General features: G+C 32.3%; 1 protein-coding gene across 1 annotated transcript; it reads right to left on the bottom strand.

Annotated features, from left to right (window-relative positions):
- Positions 1 to 12165: 12165 nt before the first annotated feature.
- GA20OX2 (gibberellin 20 oxidase 2) lies at positions 12166 to 14223 on the bottom strand. Its single transcript, XM_022053234.2, has 3 exons — positions 13410 to 14223; positions 12976 to 13297; positions 12166 to 12890 (listed from the first exon to the last, which is right to left on the bottom strand). The coding sequence occupies exons 1-3, from the start codon at positions 13979 to 13981 to the stop codon at positions 12627 to 12629; spliced, it is 1158 nt and encodes a 385-aa protein (XP_021908926.1). The 5' UTR covers positions 13982 to 14223; the 3' UTR covers positions 12166 to 12626.
- Between the last annotated feature and the right edge of the window lie 2424 nt (positions 14224 to 16647).

Genomic DNA, 16647 nt, shown 5'->3' with positions numbered 1-16647 from the left:
AGTTGAAAGATTTAACCCGTATTATCTCTAATCTAATCATATCATCTACACATTTCTACTCACTCAAACTCGTAGCTACACGGGCTATATGCATGTGTTAATGTAAGTAAGTTAATGATTCTTTTTTAATCAAAAAAGACTTTCAGATTTTTTTTTTTTTTTTTTTATGGAGTAAATTTAAGAGTTTGAGGCTTTAAATCTAAGTTGTGATGCATTTTATTTGTTGATTATGTACTTGTATGCTTTCTATAGTTTATTTTAATTAGGTTAAAAAAAGATAATAATTCTCGTAAAGTGAGTCCCTTAATAAAAGTTAAAAAGATTTTAACTTCCCTCTTTTAAAATCTTTTAAATGATGAGAAAATTTAACAAATTTTAATTTCAACTCTTAATTAGGTCACATGTCAATTTAATATTTTTTTGAATTTTCAAATATCAATATATGTCTCAATGATTATCTAAAAAGAGATAAAATCTTGTAGAAACAAAAATCCAAAAAAAAAAAAAAAAGATGGAAGATGGATATTTAAATACAAGATATTTTCAAGTGACTATAACTCCAAACAAAAGAAAAAATGTTTTACAAATTATTAAGGATGAAAATGGGAAGATATATGTAGACCTACAAAACGTTGCAAAACAATTTGAAAGGACCTTTGCAAGCATCTTTGCAAATAAGCAACCTGAATTCCCAGAAGACCTAGATAAACTTTTTCGGTCAAATTTAGCAAAAGAAGATGGTGAGAAGTTGACTTGCATATGAACAAAGAAATAAATTTATGAAACACTCAAGTTCATTAAAGCACATACGGCTTTGAGACCTAACGGAATGCTAGCTATTTTTTATTATTTTTATTAGAGCACAATCAAGAAAGAAGTCATTAATGTTATTTAACGATTTTTCAAGTCTGGTTTCATTTTGAAATAATTTAACTAAAAAAATCTTATATTAGCGCCTAATGTGAAGGTGCAAACAAAAATCCAAAATTTCAAGCCAATATCGTTATGTAATATCATTTATAAACTAATCTAAAATTGGAAATAAGTTTAAGCCATTACTAAGAATATTATTTCCCTTATGTAAACATCATTTTTTAAGGGAAGATACATCCAACGTAATCTAATCATAGCTCAAGAATTAATCCACTCTATGTAGAAAAAGAAAGGTAAAATGGGATAGAAAGCCATCAAATGAGATATGAAAAATGCATTCCATAGGGTAGAATGGGGGTTTTTTAAGCGAATCATGCATAATCTTCACTTCTTTGAGAAGGTAATAAACCTAATATTACAATGTATTTCTATTGTTTCATTTTAATATTACATTAATGATATTCCATATAGAGGGCTTAAACTTGAAAGGGACTTAATGATGCAGAATCCAGGATAAACATGCAATCTAAACCGACACACACAATTAGCATGAACTTAATCCCTAAATAAATCATTAATCTGTAATCAGCTTGTGATTGGAACTAAAGTAGTTGAGATAAAAAATAAACCGATTAAAATGTTACAAAAAATTCCTTGATAAATTAAAATCAATTCTCTATGCAACAAGAAGGTTGAAGAAACCTCGTAAGTAACCTCACGGCTAAACTTGTTCTTGAAAAACTTTCTTGATTAATTATTAAATGTATAAAACACTTATATGAGGGCACTTTTATAGATAAATTCAACAAGAGTCTTAATAGAAAAACACCACTTTAAAGTAAGACTCTTAGCTAATTACAAAAACTCTTTGATACCAACTACTCCTAAGTGATAAGATTATAATTTATACATGTCTAAATACACATTGAAGACTCTTAGTTCTATAGTTGGTCGGTCATGACCTATAGTAAAACGATTTTTTTTCTTTCACTTCGGCAAGGAGTTTTAATTTGAGAAGAGTTTCAGCTTTCCTTATATAAATACGTTGAAATCCGGCCGTGCCCTTGTAGTATAAGTTTTCTTTATCCTTCACATTTTCAATATGCTTCATGATTTCTTTCAAAGTTGAAATCTAATCAAGATTAGATGAGTGAGTGACAAGGAGAGTAATTGGCTGAGAGTCTAAGATTTTGAGGACTCTTGATGCTTAGCTTATAGAAACATGTTTGACAAGTGTTCTTAACTTTTACAACTTTTACAACTCTTTATCGACAGTTATGATGAGTTGTAAAATGAGTTGATTGAGAGTCCATGATTTATAGGACTCTTTAGTGTTCGGTTTTCATGAGTTGCAGGACAAGTTATTAGCCATTTCTCCTAAAAACCTAATGGATTCGAGCTCCACCTTTCAAAGCCTTCCAAGTTTGACCCAAGACTTCCTTATTCATAAATCCATCCTTTAACATAAATTTAAAAATCTTGCTTGAGTTTATTGGCCCATAATCTTGTGATTGGTTCATTTGACATAGTAATATTCAATCCATATAGCCAATTGCAACTTGAGTTAAGTCCATCCTATGCTCCTCTCCATGTGGATGAGCTTCCTCATAAGTTGTGTCTTGATCACCTCTTATGTAGTTGTGACCTCTAAAGCTCATATAACCTTAATTTCTCATTTAGTCGTGAGCTCCCATATGGACATGAGCTCCCATATGGTCTTGAGCTCCCATGTGGCCTATTATGATTTAAGTTACCTTGATATCCATTACTTAAAACAAAGAGATCTTTTTTCTCCTTATTTATGTGTTGTGTACAAAAGCCTTATCAAGAATCCTAAATAAGACTAAGGAAAATGGGCACATATATGGCATAAAGGTGGCCATAATTGCATATTCCATTAATAATCTCTTAGTTGCTGATCATCTCATTATTTTGGGCTAAGAAAACAAAAAAGAACTTAATGAGATCATGGAGTGCATTGCCCAATATGTAGCTAGTTAGGGCAAAAATTGAGCATGCAAAAAATATCGATGCTTTCCAGTAATAATATTAGGAAAAAAATTAAAAGATTATAAGAAGAATTTTTGGTCTAAAAGTTTGTGGAAAAATACTAAATAACGTGATTCTTCACTGATGCAAGGAGGAAAGTCACAAAACATACTTTTAATGGGCTAATAGAAAAATTTAAATTGAAGTTGGTGGGCTAAAAAGGAAAACTCCTCTTTGTGTTGGCATTTCAACATTAATAAAGTTAGTATTGAACCTTACCTCCTTTTACTTAATGTCAACTTTTAGAATTCCTCATGGTATATGTGATGACTTAGAAAAACTAAATAGACCGTTTTAGTAGAATTTCAAAAAGGTGTAGAATAAAGGTTATACCCCTATTAGTTGGGATGCTATATGTAACAGAGGGAATTTGGAGGTTTATCCTTTGGGAACCTCAAATGTTAATCTGGTTATGATAGGTAAACTAGCCTTGAAATTAGTTAATGATGAATATAGGCTCATGGGTTAAAATTATAAAGTCCAGATATATTAAGCATACAAATTCCTCTCTATTTAAGGTGGGTAAAAGTGTTCTTTCTTTTGGAAAAGTTTATAAAAATTTTGGGATTTAATCAAGAAAGTTGCGTGCATTGATATTAATAATTATAAATCTAATTTAATTATGAGGAATCCTTAGATTCCCTACCTAAATAACTCAACTCTTTTTTAGATTAACAATCCAAAAGTTCTAGTTAGCTAGCTTATTGACCATTCCATAAAGGATTAGAAAATCTGGGGGTTGAAGAAGTCTTTTGACCAGCAAACTATTGATAAGATCCTAAATATTGAATAAATTGAAGCAATCTATTGATTTTAATGAATGATATGAACTTATATTCACAGTAACAATGTCTTTTGAGTTTTTGAGTTAGTATGAAAAATATGACTCAAGAAAGATGAATAAATCGGAAAAGATTATAAGGGCATCATTAAGAAGAGAAACATATAAAACCAAAAGGAAACTTATTTGAGATTTATTTATCTTCTATATATTAAGGGAACTCATGGCCTAAGGTTGAAGAATATTTTCTTTAAAAAAATCTCTTCAAAAGTATTATTAATTTTAAAGTTCACTTCCCATTATTTTTTAGGAGAATAGCTTTGTGAAAAATGTTTCTTAAAGCTACTTTTGAAATGAGATTTATATGTTGGAAGAATTTTAGAAGTAAAAGATTTCATAGTAATATTATCTTGTGTTAGCAAATGTTATTCGAATAATCATCTCAATATACTCAAAAGATATCGCTTTAAATTATTGATATAACTCGGTAAATGATTTAGTAGAATACTACTCGGAATATACAGAAAACCATGCTTTTAAGGTTATGTGTGATTGGTTGTGTGTTGGCATTATATCTCATGAACCACATAGGTCTTTTAAGTTAAAATATCTTCTTGAACATTAAATGTATATAAAAAAAAATTTAGAATTACAAGTCAAAATAGTGTGTGCTTTTAGAAAAATAATGTTTAGATGAAACAACTTTTTAGAGTTGAGAACAACTTTTAATGTTAAGTTATCAATATTTCAGAACATGCCACAAAGAATATCATGCATATTTTGACTATAGGACCTTTTTAGAACCCAAATCAAATTTAAATTGTTGCTAACAACTTATTTGACCTTCTCACATATGATTACATGCTTTCAACATATTTAAAAGTGACAAGACTTTGAGCAATAAGGTAAAATTCAAAAGAAAAATCTTCTTCACTTTCTTAAGTCTTTATTGAACCCAAAGTAAACATTTTATTTGTAAATCTATTTTTTAAAAGAGAAAGCTGTAAACTCTTTATCTTTATGTTTTGAAGCATCATAAGAAAGGTTTGTAGAAATCTTTTTGGAAAACTTTATGTTCACAAATGAAAGTAAAAGATGAGTTTAACATCTTAATAAACAAGCTGGAGTATTCTAATAGAATACGAGTAAAAAGTGAGCTTGGTACCTTGACAAACAAACTATAACAATCGAGAAAACACAAGTGATAGATGAATTTAACATCTTGATAAACAAGTTGTAATGTTTGGAAGAATACGAGTGGTTCGTAAATTAGACGTCGTGAGCAATTAGTTTGCTATAATACTTTGAAAAAAGTAGTGGAAACTCAAGTACTTGACTTGAGAAAGATGATGTAGGCACAAGTGATGTAGTTAGGCTTCTATAAACAAGTTTACACTCTCTTTATTATACTCCTTACTTTAATTATTGTTTATCATTATTCAATTTCAGATCTCTACTCACATCACATGTATACACTTGAAAAATAATCACAAAAACTCTTGGTAGTCTCACTTGTCTATATCATATTGCTACTTGTGACAACTTAATCAATAAAAGTAAATTTTAGTGGTATCCAAATGATTTTACATATTTTAAATGCAGAACACAATCATATAAATGAGTTCTATCATAATCTTAACATTATATATAAGAGTGTAAATTATAAAGTGTGTTTTAGAAACTTTAAATTTTAATAACTGAATTCACCCCTTCCCTCTTGGATCATCTTAGACTTTGGGTCAATACTAATGGGTTTAGACCCCTGCTTCTATTGATGATATTCTATCAAGTCTAGTTATAAGCTTTTTATTAACTCTCCCTTTACTGGCCAATTGGTGGTCGATGCAAAATGTCTAAAAATTATTATGGAAAGTGAAAATTATATAGAGACACAAAATTCCATGGTGGTAGATACTTAGACAAAGCCTCCCAGCTATTTCTAAAGATAATTGTAGTTAGTGTCAACTATGTGTGTTTTAGTAAATCTAAAGAGGAGTCCTATGATAATATATTTTTAAGGTACCATGTTTTTAAACGTTTGTGTAGCGCCCGGGAAATTAAAGAAGAAGAGAAAAAAAAAAAAAAAAAAGGGGGCCACGTCAGCAGCCCCGGCCAATTGGGACCTGCCACGTGGCAAGACCACGTCGATCCGGGACGGGCCACGTTGGCGATCTGCGTGCGCGCGATCGGACGGTCCAGATCAATCACGCACACGGACGGCCCAGATTTAATCGCACGGACGGCCCAGATTTAATCAAAAACGGACGGCCCAGATTAAATCAAAATGGACGGCTAAGATCAAAAGGCAAAAAGGTACAAATAGAACCCCCACACCAGACCACAAAACCCTAGCCGCCTGCCCTCGCCGGAGAAGACGAACCAGAGCCGGCCGCCGCCACCCGCCGCCGCACCGGGGAGATTTCCGACCGCCGATCGAGGTAAATTTCATACTTCCGACTCGTTTTTCCACGCTGATTTTCCCAGTGGCCAAATCATAGCCAAAATCCCGGCCAAACGGCCGAAAAACACGGCCGAAAGCCAGCGGCGCCGCCGCGCCCCTCCTCGGTTTTTGCCTCCGATGAGGCCCTTCCCGGCCTCCGTTTAATGCAATTTTTATATCACCGTGATCACCATTCTTTTTTCTACAGGTTGATCGAAGCCGAATCACCAAAACACGAACTTCACTGGAGAGCCGCCGCACCCGAGAGCACCGCCGCCGGTAAGCTTCGGTTTTCCGTAAATTTTCGGCCCCCCGAGGGCCGTAGGGTTGTTTTATCGCAGGAACCAATGCGAGTGTGGCCGAATTCGGCCGGAAACGGCCGAAAACGGCCAACCCGAGGCGAACCGCCGGAGCACGGCGGAGCCGCCGTGCCGGAGTTGCGATATTGGCCGAAAGGGGCCCTGGGCCTAATTTGGGATTTTTTTGGAACACGTGCAGGTACCAGTAGTGCGTTTCAGTTCCCCGAAAAAAATTCAGAGAAAATTAGGGACAGCCTGCAAGCGCACTGTGAAGCCGTGTTCGGACCCCGAAACGAGTAAGGACCCCTCACCCTATTTCCTATCACGGTCTTAAAGTTCAATAAATGATAAAACAGTATTTCATGAATCAACGAATGTGTGAAATTGCTTAAGGTCGCTAATAGAGCTCGAGTCTAGTGTGTTTGTCGGTTAACTGTTATTTGGCCTGTTTTACAGTTTTAAATGCAGCATGAGGTTTGATGTTTTCCTTTTATAGTTTCGTGTGCATATTTGACTGTTTTACTAATTATGAATTGAATGTCTGGGATATTGATACTGTATGTTGTCTGTTTGGCATAAATTATCGTTTTGCTTGTTTGTATGTGTATTGATAATGCTGACTGAGGGAAAAAGAGAATGAAAGATTATGTAAATGGGTAATTGTATAATGTGGTTAGCCTGACTAGATATCCTGGGAGATGGTGGACGGACCGGGTCCATAGGGAACCCTACCGGGATTGTGGTCTCCCATACCGGACGGAGTATGGAGATATTATGTGTTTTGGCGCCCATACCGGACGGGGTATGGGGACGGCCCGTTTCACCCTCATACCGGACGAGGTAATGAGGTTTATAGTTTTGGCGCCCATACCGGACGGGGTATGGGGACGACCATGGAATATGATTTCAAGTGTTAAGAGTTAACGGGTAGCGGGACCCCTATGGATCCCCATGGATACTAGTGGGCTGGTAAATGAGGAAAATATATTGTGTAACGATTGAATTACGAAAGGCTTGATAAGTATTACGTTATACAGTTTATATATGATTTCATGATGATGATGATGTTATTGTTTTCGTATATTGACTTATGAATTTCACCGAGGTAAGTGAATGGTAAAGGTTTTATTATTGATAAAAGGTTTTGTTGTAAATTATGCTCCATTGGTCTTTTTGTGTTTTCTACCCACCTTTACCTCCGTGACGGTGAGATATCGTGATGTCTTTACTGGGCTAGTGTAGCTCATTCCTTATTTAATCATTTCAGATCAGGAAGACCTTGTTCCCGAGCCAGTTCCGCAGGAGGACGACGAAGGGGACGCCTAAAGACTCCATAGCCATATTTGTAGCTTTTACTTTCAAGTTTCTCCTTTAGGTAGTTTGATCTTTTATATTGTGAGCACGTTTTTGGTTTTAGTGTAAGGGATGTTAATCGAATTTTTGACTTCGCTTCCGCATTTAATATTTTTAATATACATTCCATTATGAATTTTCGGGGCTGTTACAGTTTGTGACTTACCTCTAAACGGGGTATGTGTACAAAACAACTAAACATTAATTCTACCAGGGACTTCTTAGCTTTCATTCTCAGCATGCAAGACAAGAATTCAGATTTTGATCCTAATTGGCAAGAAATCCTTTTATATGCATCGATTATTAGAGATCATGTATGAAAATGAAGAAACAAGTTGAGATTTAAACTTGATACCCGAGGTATTTTCAAGCTGAAGGACTCATGAAAGAAATCTAATATTCTTTTGATTTCATAAAAAAAAACCTCTATCTGCAAAGAAAGAAAATATGAATCATATCAAAATCCCAAGCTTAGTAAAGCATTATATTATTATCTACTATAATGCAGTGAAAAAGATGAAGAAACAATTATTTCTTGTCTCTCGAAATATCTATATCAACGTTTATAGATTAGAAAATTATCTTTGACATGCTAGTGGCTGAATGTGAGGAGATATTATTTTGTCCGAAGATAACAAGGTGAAAAGTGCATGGATTGATTCAAGTCCTCTGCGACTCGCAAATGGATGTAGCTTCTTGTGCTAATGACAACAACTTGCTTGACTGGACATTTGAGAAGATCACAAGGGAGATTAAGGTTTTCAAACCCTATTTTGTGTACAGTTATATCACCTAGACCTCTAGAACATACAATTTCAAAGCCTATTATTTAGTTAAATAGGCTTACAAAAACAAAAGACGTTATTATTCCTTAATTTTATGTGTTTTATTTATAAAAAAAAGCTATAAATCAAATTGTATATGATTAGTAATATGTATAATATTTGATGGTAGTTTATCTATGCTATATGCCTTTTTTTATTTATGGAACATATAAATTTGATTCTTTTGCTAATTAACGTGAATCCCTCAAGTAATGATGTGAGAAATAACTGTGCACCATTCCTCCATTGTAAGTAAGGCCTCGTTATCATATTATATTGTGCAAGTCCTACTACAGTTATTTCTTTAAGATGTTACCATCTATCACGTGGCATTTTAAAATATCGCAAACATTTTTTCTTTTTTCTTTTTTTTTTTTTTTTGTTTATGTAGCATAGATAATATTATAAATATTTTAATATAAAACTACACTAATAGGTTCAAGGTTTAGATTGATTATTTAATTTGAGATGATCATAAATGAGTTATAAGATCTGAACTCGCAAATGATTAATGTATATTAAATTGAACAAGTAGATATTTTAAATATTTGTGAATAGGTAATTAATTTAGCTGTAAACTCGTTGTTAAGAGACACAGGAAAGGCCTATCATTTTCAAAAATATAATATGAGCAGAAGAATGTTGCAGCATTTAAGGACAAACGTCACGACAAGGTTTTGCTTGTATTCCCTCTTTCCAATTCTTGTATTTCACAAGAAACCAAATCTCCAGATATATATATATATATATAAATAAATAACAAATAAAATATTTTATTTGCAGTGCATAAATATTATATGCATACATATATTCTGCCAATTAATCTTCAATGGATTTCTCTGAATCATTCAATTATAGTGGGCCAACTCCTGCTTTGGATTTTCTTTGCTGGCCTTTACCCCTTTATGCTCGTGTACCCTCCCACCAACTTCCAATTCACATCCCAATTGGTTGTTTATTAACATCCATCACCTTCATATTCGTTAATTTTTTTTTTCTTTTCTCAATTAATTTTCTTGTAATAAAAATTAAATTTTTTATCAATTATTTTAATTATGTACTTACTAGATATTGAGAGATCTTTCACGATAATACAAAATAAAAGAAAGAAAGAATAAGACTTCTTATCTCACACCTCTCCTTATCGAAAATAATTATGTTAAATACGTATTAGAAAATAAGTCCAAGAAATACATTCATTGATGGAATTCCTCCGTTTATCGTAGTAGTTATTTATTAACTGAACGGTTATTTTTTTTTTTTTACTAATAAATCGTGAATTTGAATTAAATTATATAATATTTATATTTTTATTAGAATATATATATATATATTATCTAATTAAAAGAAATATATAAATTTTAATTAAAAAATGACTTTTATCATCATATTATTTATAAATGTAGTTATATATATATATATATTATTTTTAAGATTACCTCGCTGCCTCTCCTCTTCATCGAATTTATAGCTAAGTTGGCTGTAAATACAATTAATATTTGATTATGAAAGATTGTATTAAACATAAGATGAATAGGATTAAAGTTTTTAAAAAGGATAAAAGAGTTGCTCTTTTTTTGGGATCAGAAACAAAAATGAAGCATTCACAAACTAGTAGAATGTCATTTTTGTAAATTTTTTTGAAGAAAATCCATTACATTCTTCCTCAATATAAACTAATTTTCTTTAATAAATAAATAATTATTTATCTCAAGGCAGATCATATAAAGAGAAATAAAATGGTGATTTACCTTTCATTTAATCTACAAATTGTGTAATTAATAATTTTAATTTGGAGTCTAAGGTTATTTTTGGATAATTCAAAATTTATGTGGAATTTGCAGACTTGTTTAATTAGAGAAAATATGAATTCTAAGAAGGGATGGTAAAAATTGAGCTCATGCGGGATTATTAATTAAATATGAAATTATGAATTCCGAATTTCACTAATTCTGTTAAACTTTAAAATATATTATTTTAATTCCATAAAAATAAAACTCATACAAATTTTGTATTTACTTTAAACATAGCCTAATTAATTTAAAAATGAGTGGAACACATGTATGGTACTAAGTTGGGTGTGGTTTTTATTGTGAATTGCAGATATATATATATATATATATATGTATGTATATATTATTGGTCGCTAGCAATGGACAATGGTGGCCCAAAATTTTGTTGTGTTTGAGTGCAAATAGATAGCCATAGTATGGATTTAGTCACTTCAGGGCCCTTTTTATTTTATTTGCTGTCCATATCACTAGCAAACTACCAAATTTTGGTGTCCATAGCACTAGCTTAGAAAACGCCAAATTAACCCCAAACACACACCCAAAGATAAATTTACCCATCACATTTCATGGGTTTTAAAAAAAACCTATTGCTTACAATGTTTGGTTTCAATTTCACAATAAATTCAAACTATCTTCAACAGCAAAAATCTTATTAACATAATAAGATATTATAGAAAATTTGATACACTTAGAAAAGAATAAAACTGTAATCTTTTGAATACAAATAAAAAATATTAAATAAATATCAGTAATAGATATATTTTAATATATTAAACATTACAAGATTAACTTTACAAAATACCATCAATTACTCTTAATTTAATAATTTTTAAGTCTATTTTTTTACAAAAAAAATTGTGAATTTGAGTTAAATTATATTTTTATATATATCTTTATTTAGTAGTTAATTATATTATATTATGATTATTGTATATATAGAACTTAATTAATAAATATATGTTATCTATTTTTTTTTTTTTTTTTTTTTTAAAAAAAAACTTTATAAACCATCAAACGAGAAAAGATTGATTAAAACTAGGATTTTCTCTTATTTAGCCTCAAACCACTAAAAGATCCACTAAAATAGAATGATTAGGCTTGGATGTAATTAGGTCACGTATCTTCCAAAGGGTTGGTAGTAACTAGATGTATATAAAACACTTTTTTTAGATTGTATTTCCTTTTTCTTTTTGGTAATTATGAATTTAAATTTGTCAACAAGTTAAGATGGTACGAATGGTCTTATGGCATTCAATCAAATCTAAAAACAATGATCTAGAATTATTGAATTCAAAATAATAAGTTTATAAAAAAACTAAAAAGTATTAATTGATTAAAGTCGAATAAACTTTTTTAATATCTGATGTATTCTTACGTTAAATAAATATTGAAACTAAAATTTTTAAAATAAATCAGAATATAAAAAATTATTGAATTAAAATATGTTGATTATATCGAAAAGATTTTTATCTTATCTCTATTTAATATTATATATAAAATTTTAGAGTGTCATTAAAATTAAAAAAAATTATATAAATATTGAATAATAATTATATTATTAGTCATACATAAAATAGAGTTAAATTTTGAGTGGGTATGGGTTAGAGGCAGGGATGTAAGGTCTATTTAGTATCAATTTTTAAGTAAGTCGGGTGGTAAAAAATGTTAGGTTAATTATATTACCAATCATTGACATTTTTAAATTGTAGGGTCAAAGTGGGTAAACACAATGAGACATAAAGAAAACAAGCAATTCCATCATACTAATTTATATTTATTCACAATATATATATATGAAAAAAGAAGAAAATATTTATGCCAATATCATTCACAACAAAATACCATTTTATAATTAATACAGAAAATACAAAAAAAAAAAAAAAGAAAAGAAGAAAAAATTAGCTGAGTCCTAACTCTTTATTGGTTCATTATATCTCTCTTGTCCTGCTCGTTGTCCCTTCACTAGAAAGCGAGCTAATTACCAGACCCCCATGAACATTGAAAAAAGAAAATGGCATTTTTTCCACCCTCGAAACTTTGGATTTTGTCTAATTATCTTCCCTTTTTTCAACCCTAAATTCTTTCTTCCTCTCCCAATTTTTTTCCCATGTCATTTTCTTTCGGCACAGACACCAAATCATGTCCCAGGGATCTGCTTTTCTTTGCCAATGACACTTAACTAACACACCCAACACCTTGACGAGTTCTGTGGACTCAGCTGTTTCTCTGTTGAACCCATTTCGTAAATGCTTCAAGTGTGTTCATGTCGGCTCTGTAGTACTTTTGCGTGAATTCAAGCAGCATAGGCCATGTAAAATCTGGGTATCTTCTCGGGTTGCAGGCGTCAACCAATTCTCCCGGTGGCTTCACCACTCGGTCACTCTTCGGACACAGAAAGAACGCAAGTGATTTTCTCGGCGTTCGGCTGTTCACCACCGCTTGGTGCAGGCAACTTCTGTATTTGCCGTTCGAAAGAGCCTGACCAACAAGAAAAAATTTTTAAATTAATCTTTTTTTAACCATCAAAGTAAAAAATTTTGAATTTTATATGTTTTGTTCTTACCATGAAGGTGTCGCCAATGTTAACGACAAAGGCATTGAAATTTGGGCTAATTGCGCGCCATTCATTGTCTACAAACACTTGAAGACCACCCACTTGGTCTTGGTGAAGGATTGTTAAAGAAGCTGGATCACAGTGAGGCCCTGTTCCGAGTGTAAGGTCAGGTTTTTGGCATGGCGGATAATAATTCAACCTCATTATCGAATCATTCTCTTCAAAAAATTCTCTAAAATGATTTCTCCCTACTCCAAGACTTATCGCTAGCAGCTCCATAATTCTAAGCGAGAGTCTGCTCATGGCGTTACAGTACTCCTGGTATACCTTCCTGTAATATACATAAATTTATATAACCATAAGCGACATAAACAAAAACAGAGATGGGAAAAGAAAAACAGAGCATGGTTTTGATTTAGATTGTTACGATCATCTTTACGTACCCAAATTGCTTGAATCCCTCTCCCATTGTGTTACACAAATATTCTTCAACGACCTGGGACGAGCCTTTCTCTTCTGAATAGCGGAAGGAAAGTGTTTCCTTCCATGGAAGATGACAGGAGAACCTACCGGTGAAGCTACTGGCATAGCCACAGTGGTCGCCGAGTTTCCTCTGCGACTTTTGCTTCTCACAGAGCGGGAGTTCAAAGAAGCTGTCCATGTACATATGAGCATCGGCAATGAGTGTGGCGTCGACTCCATGGTTGACGACAAGAAAGAAGCCGTGGTTCTTGCAGGCCTGGGAGACGAGGCTGGCGGCTTCCATTACAGCGTCAGAGGTATCATCATGATGGTGAGAAGACAGAAGGCCGCTTAAGTCAACAAGCGGGACTTTGAGCTCCCGCGCATTAACACAAGGCTTTTCATGGTCAGGCCAGATGAATTGTTTTGGTATGTGGGATTGGTAACGCAGCACCGACGCATCAAACACTAGTCTCTGACCGTTTCTTTGTTCATCTTCTTTACCGGTAACAAGAGACATAGTTGGTATTTTTGTGATGCAGTCAACTGCCATTTTGCATAAAGGGTCTTCTTTTCTTTTTCTTTTTTTCTTTTAATATATGAAAGAGACTAAGTGGGTATATATATATATCTATATATATATATGTATGCAAGTGATGTTCGTATACTTGTTGGGGAGCAGTTAATTATGATGAGAAACGAAAGAGAGAGACGAGAGAAGTAGAAATTAAGTTTGAAGGAAGCTGAGCTCTCATTGAGTAAGAGAGTGAAGTGAAAGTGGAATCTCTTTATAGCATGAGGATCTGATTTCTCCAATTTATGGGATTGCAGAGAAGGCTCTAGAGAAGTTTGTAGTTTGCAAAAAGGGGTCTAGAGAAATGAATAATTAGAGAATAATCCAAAGTGTAAGATTGTTGTCTGTTTTTATAGTTGGCAGTACAGCGCTTCCCAATATTATTTTGGCAGTTAGTCGAGAGAGAGAGAAATACTAAAATTGTTACTGTCATCCCTGTCTTGTAGTTGGGGAGTTTGTTTTTTTTTCATTCTTAAAAATTTAGGGTTTGACCCATGAAGACTCTAAAAGCTAAGGCTACACACTTAACCTGAGCAGTATGCATTATAGGAGGCAAAAATATATATTTATATATGAGGTTTTCTTAGCAAAAGATATAGGGAAATTTTCAATGCTGATTTCCTATTTGGTTTCATCTTTACATAGATATATATATATATGTATGTATATGCATATATACGTATGTAACTCAGTGTTCTTATTACAAGGGAAGGGAGTAAAATTCCAGCCTCATTTGCTGCCAAACGAATCTCACCTGCTGCCGGTTGAATTTCAGTGTCACTTACCAAAGATTTGGTGGCATATGGTATTGCTAAATTATATAATATATCACTTTTCACCAAAAGTAAAAAGAGAGAATTCCAACTTCCTTCGCCTTTTACTGTAAAAACCCACTTAATTAATTATAATTAATTCAGAAATTTTATTTTAATTTATCTTAATATTATGATGATAGGAAAGAGTAGATTAAAAGATAATAATAATTAAAACGAATCAATTGTCATGCATCTTTTTAAGTGATGTTTAAATGATTGAGGAACAGCCTATCTTTTCTCTGCTCTTAACAAGTGTAGCTAGTTTTGTTTTCATTCGAGCAGAGATGTTTTATTTTTTATAATCAATTTTAGTATATGATTAATTATATAATATTATAATATATTTTATATTATATACATATATATTGCAGATACCTATCCTTAGCTCCTATTTTTTTAGAAGAAAAAGGCTTTATTCAAACATTTTTATTTTGAATCAGACAAACGGTGCACGATCAAAACCTTTAAATAGTTTTAGAATAATTTTTGGTCTGGACTGTAACTTTTGTACTGATATAATCGTTATAGACTCTAATATATTCGCATAAATAATTTTAAATGACAATCATAAACCATAAAAACTATAATTTACCGGAACTTATGCTTTTTTTTTTTCCTTCCTTGAAGACTATAACACTTTTAAGCTTTCTCTGTTATAGATTATTAGAAACCTAAGTTACAAAGTATATGTATTTTGAAGAGTGTGTACTTTAATATTTATATTCAGTAAGAGTAAAAATATATAGAAAGCTTATTAAATTGTTGAAAATGACTTTTAAAAGATAACAAACTAGTATTTGTAATTTTTTTAACTTTTTATGTTCTTGTTCTCATCCTTTTAAAAAAAAAAAAAAAAAAAAAAAACAGTCAACTATCATTCATTAAAGTAAACATGCAATATCTAGGGGTAAGCTTTCCCATATATAAAAATAAAAAGTATGCAAAGCAGCTCTAGCTAGCTTATGAGCCACTTGATTATACTATCTTGTAACCCATCTAATTGACGCATTATGCATGCATCTAAGTAATTCTTTACAATCTTGAATGATAAAACCAAATTTAAAAAAGTCTTCCGCACTAGATAGCAGAGTCGAATGGATAACCTGGGCATCAATCTCCACTATGCCAGGACTTGAAACTTGATCCCTGAGGTACTGTAGCATTCTCTGACATCCCAAAACTTCCGTCAGGTAGGGGGAGTAACATTCAAGAAATCGGCCTACGAAGGCTGTCAACGTGTAACCTGCTGAGTCCTATATTACTGCTCTAAAGCTCGCTCCCTCGCTAGAGCCTAACACAGCCTTGTCTATATTGCATTTCCAGAAACTTGATTCTGATCACTACCATTCTTGGAGGGTGTCTTGGGCGTATACTGGTTGTTCTCACAGTTCTTGTAACGGCCTCGGAAATTTTAATGAAATGTATGTATTAAAAATCTCAAATGTAGAAGCGTAATAAATTTTTTGATTAACATCCCTTACACAATAACCAAAACGTACTCAAAACATGAAGGAACAAACTAACTAAAAGAGATACTCGAAATAAGAACTATAAATATAACTATGAACTCTTTAGGCTTCCCCTTCGCCGTCTTCCTGCGAAACAGGCTCGGGAACAACGTCTTCCTGATCTGAAATGGTTAAATAAGGAATAAGCTACACTAGCCCAGTAAAGACATCACACTATCTCACCGCCACGGAAGTAAAGGTGGGTAGAAAACAAAAATGACCAATGGAGCATAATTTATAACAAACTCGTTTATTAACATAAAAACCTTTACTGTCCACTTACCTCGGTGAGATCCATGAAAACAACATATGAAAGCAATAA

Source organism: Carica papaya, chromosome 9 (assembly GCF_054855325.1).
Source record: "Carica papaya isolate Zhongbai chromosome 9, ASM5485532v1, whole genome shotgun sequence".
In the NCBI taxonomy this organism is placed as follows: Eukaryota; Viridiplantae; Streptophyta; class Magnoliopsida; order Brassicales; family Caricaceae; genus Carica; species Carica papaya.
This window is presented reverse-complemented; position numbering and strand designations above follow the sequence as displayed.

Coding starts and splice junctions, on each gene's coding strand:
- GA20OX2 (XM_022053234.2), bottom strand. CDS start 13,981: ATGGCAGTTGACTGCATCACAAAAATACCAACTATGTCTCTTGTTACC. Junction 13,298..13,409: donor GAGGGATTCAAGCAATTTGG/GTACGTAAAGAT, acceptor TGTATATTACAG/GAAGGTATACCAGGAGTACT. Junction 12,891..12,975: donor ACATTGGCGACACCTTCATG/GTAAGAACAAAA, acceptor CTTGTTGGTCAG/GCTCTTTCGAACGGCAAATA.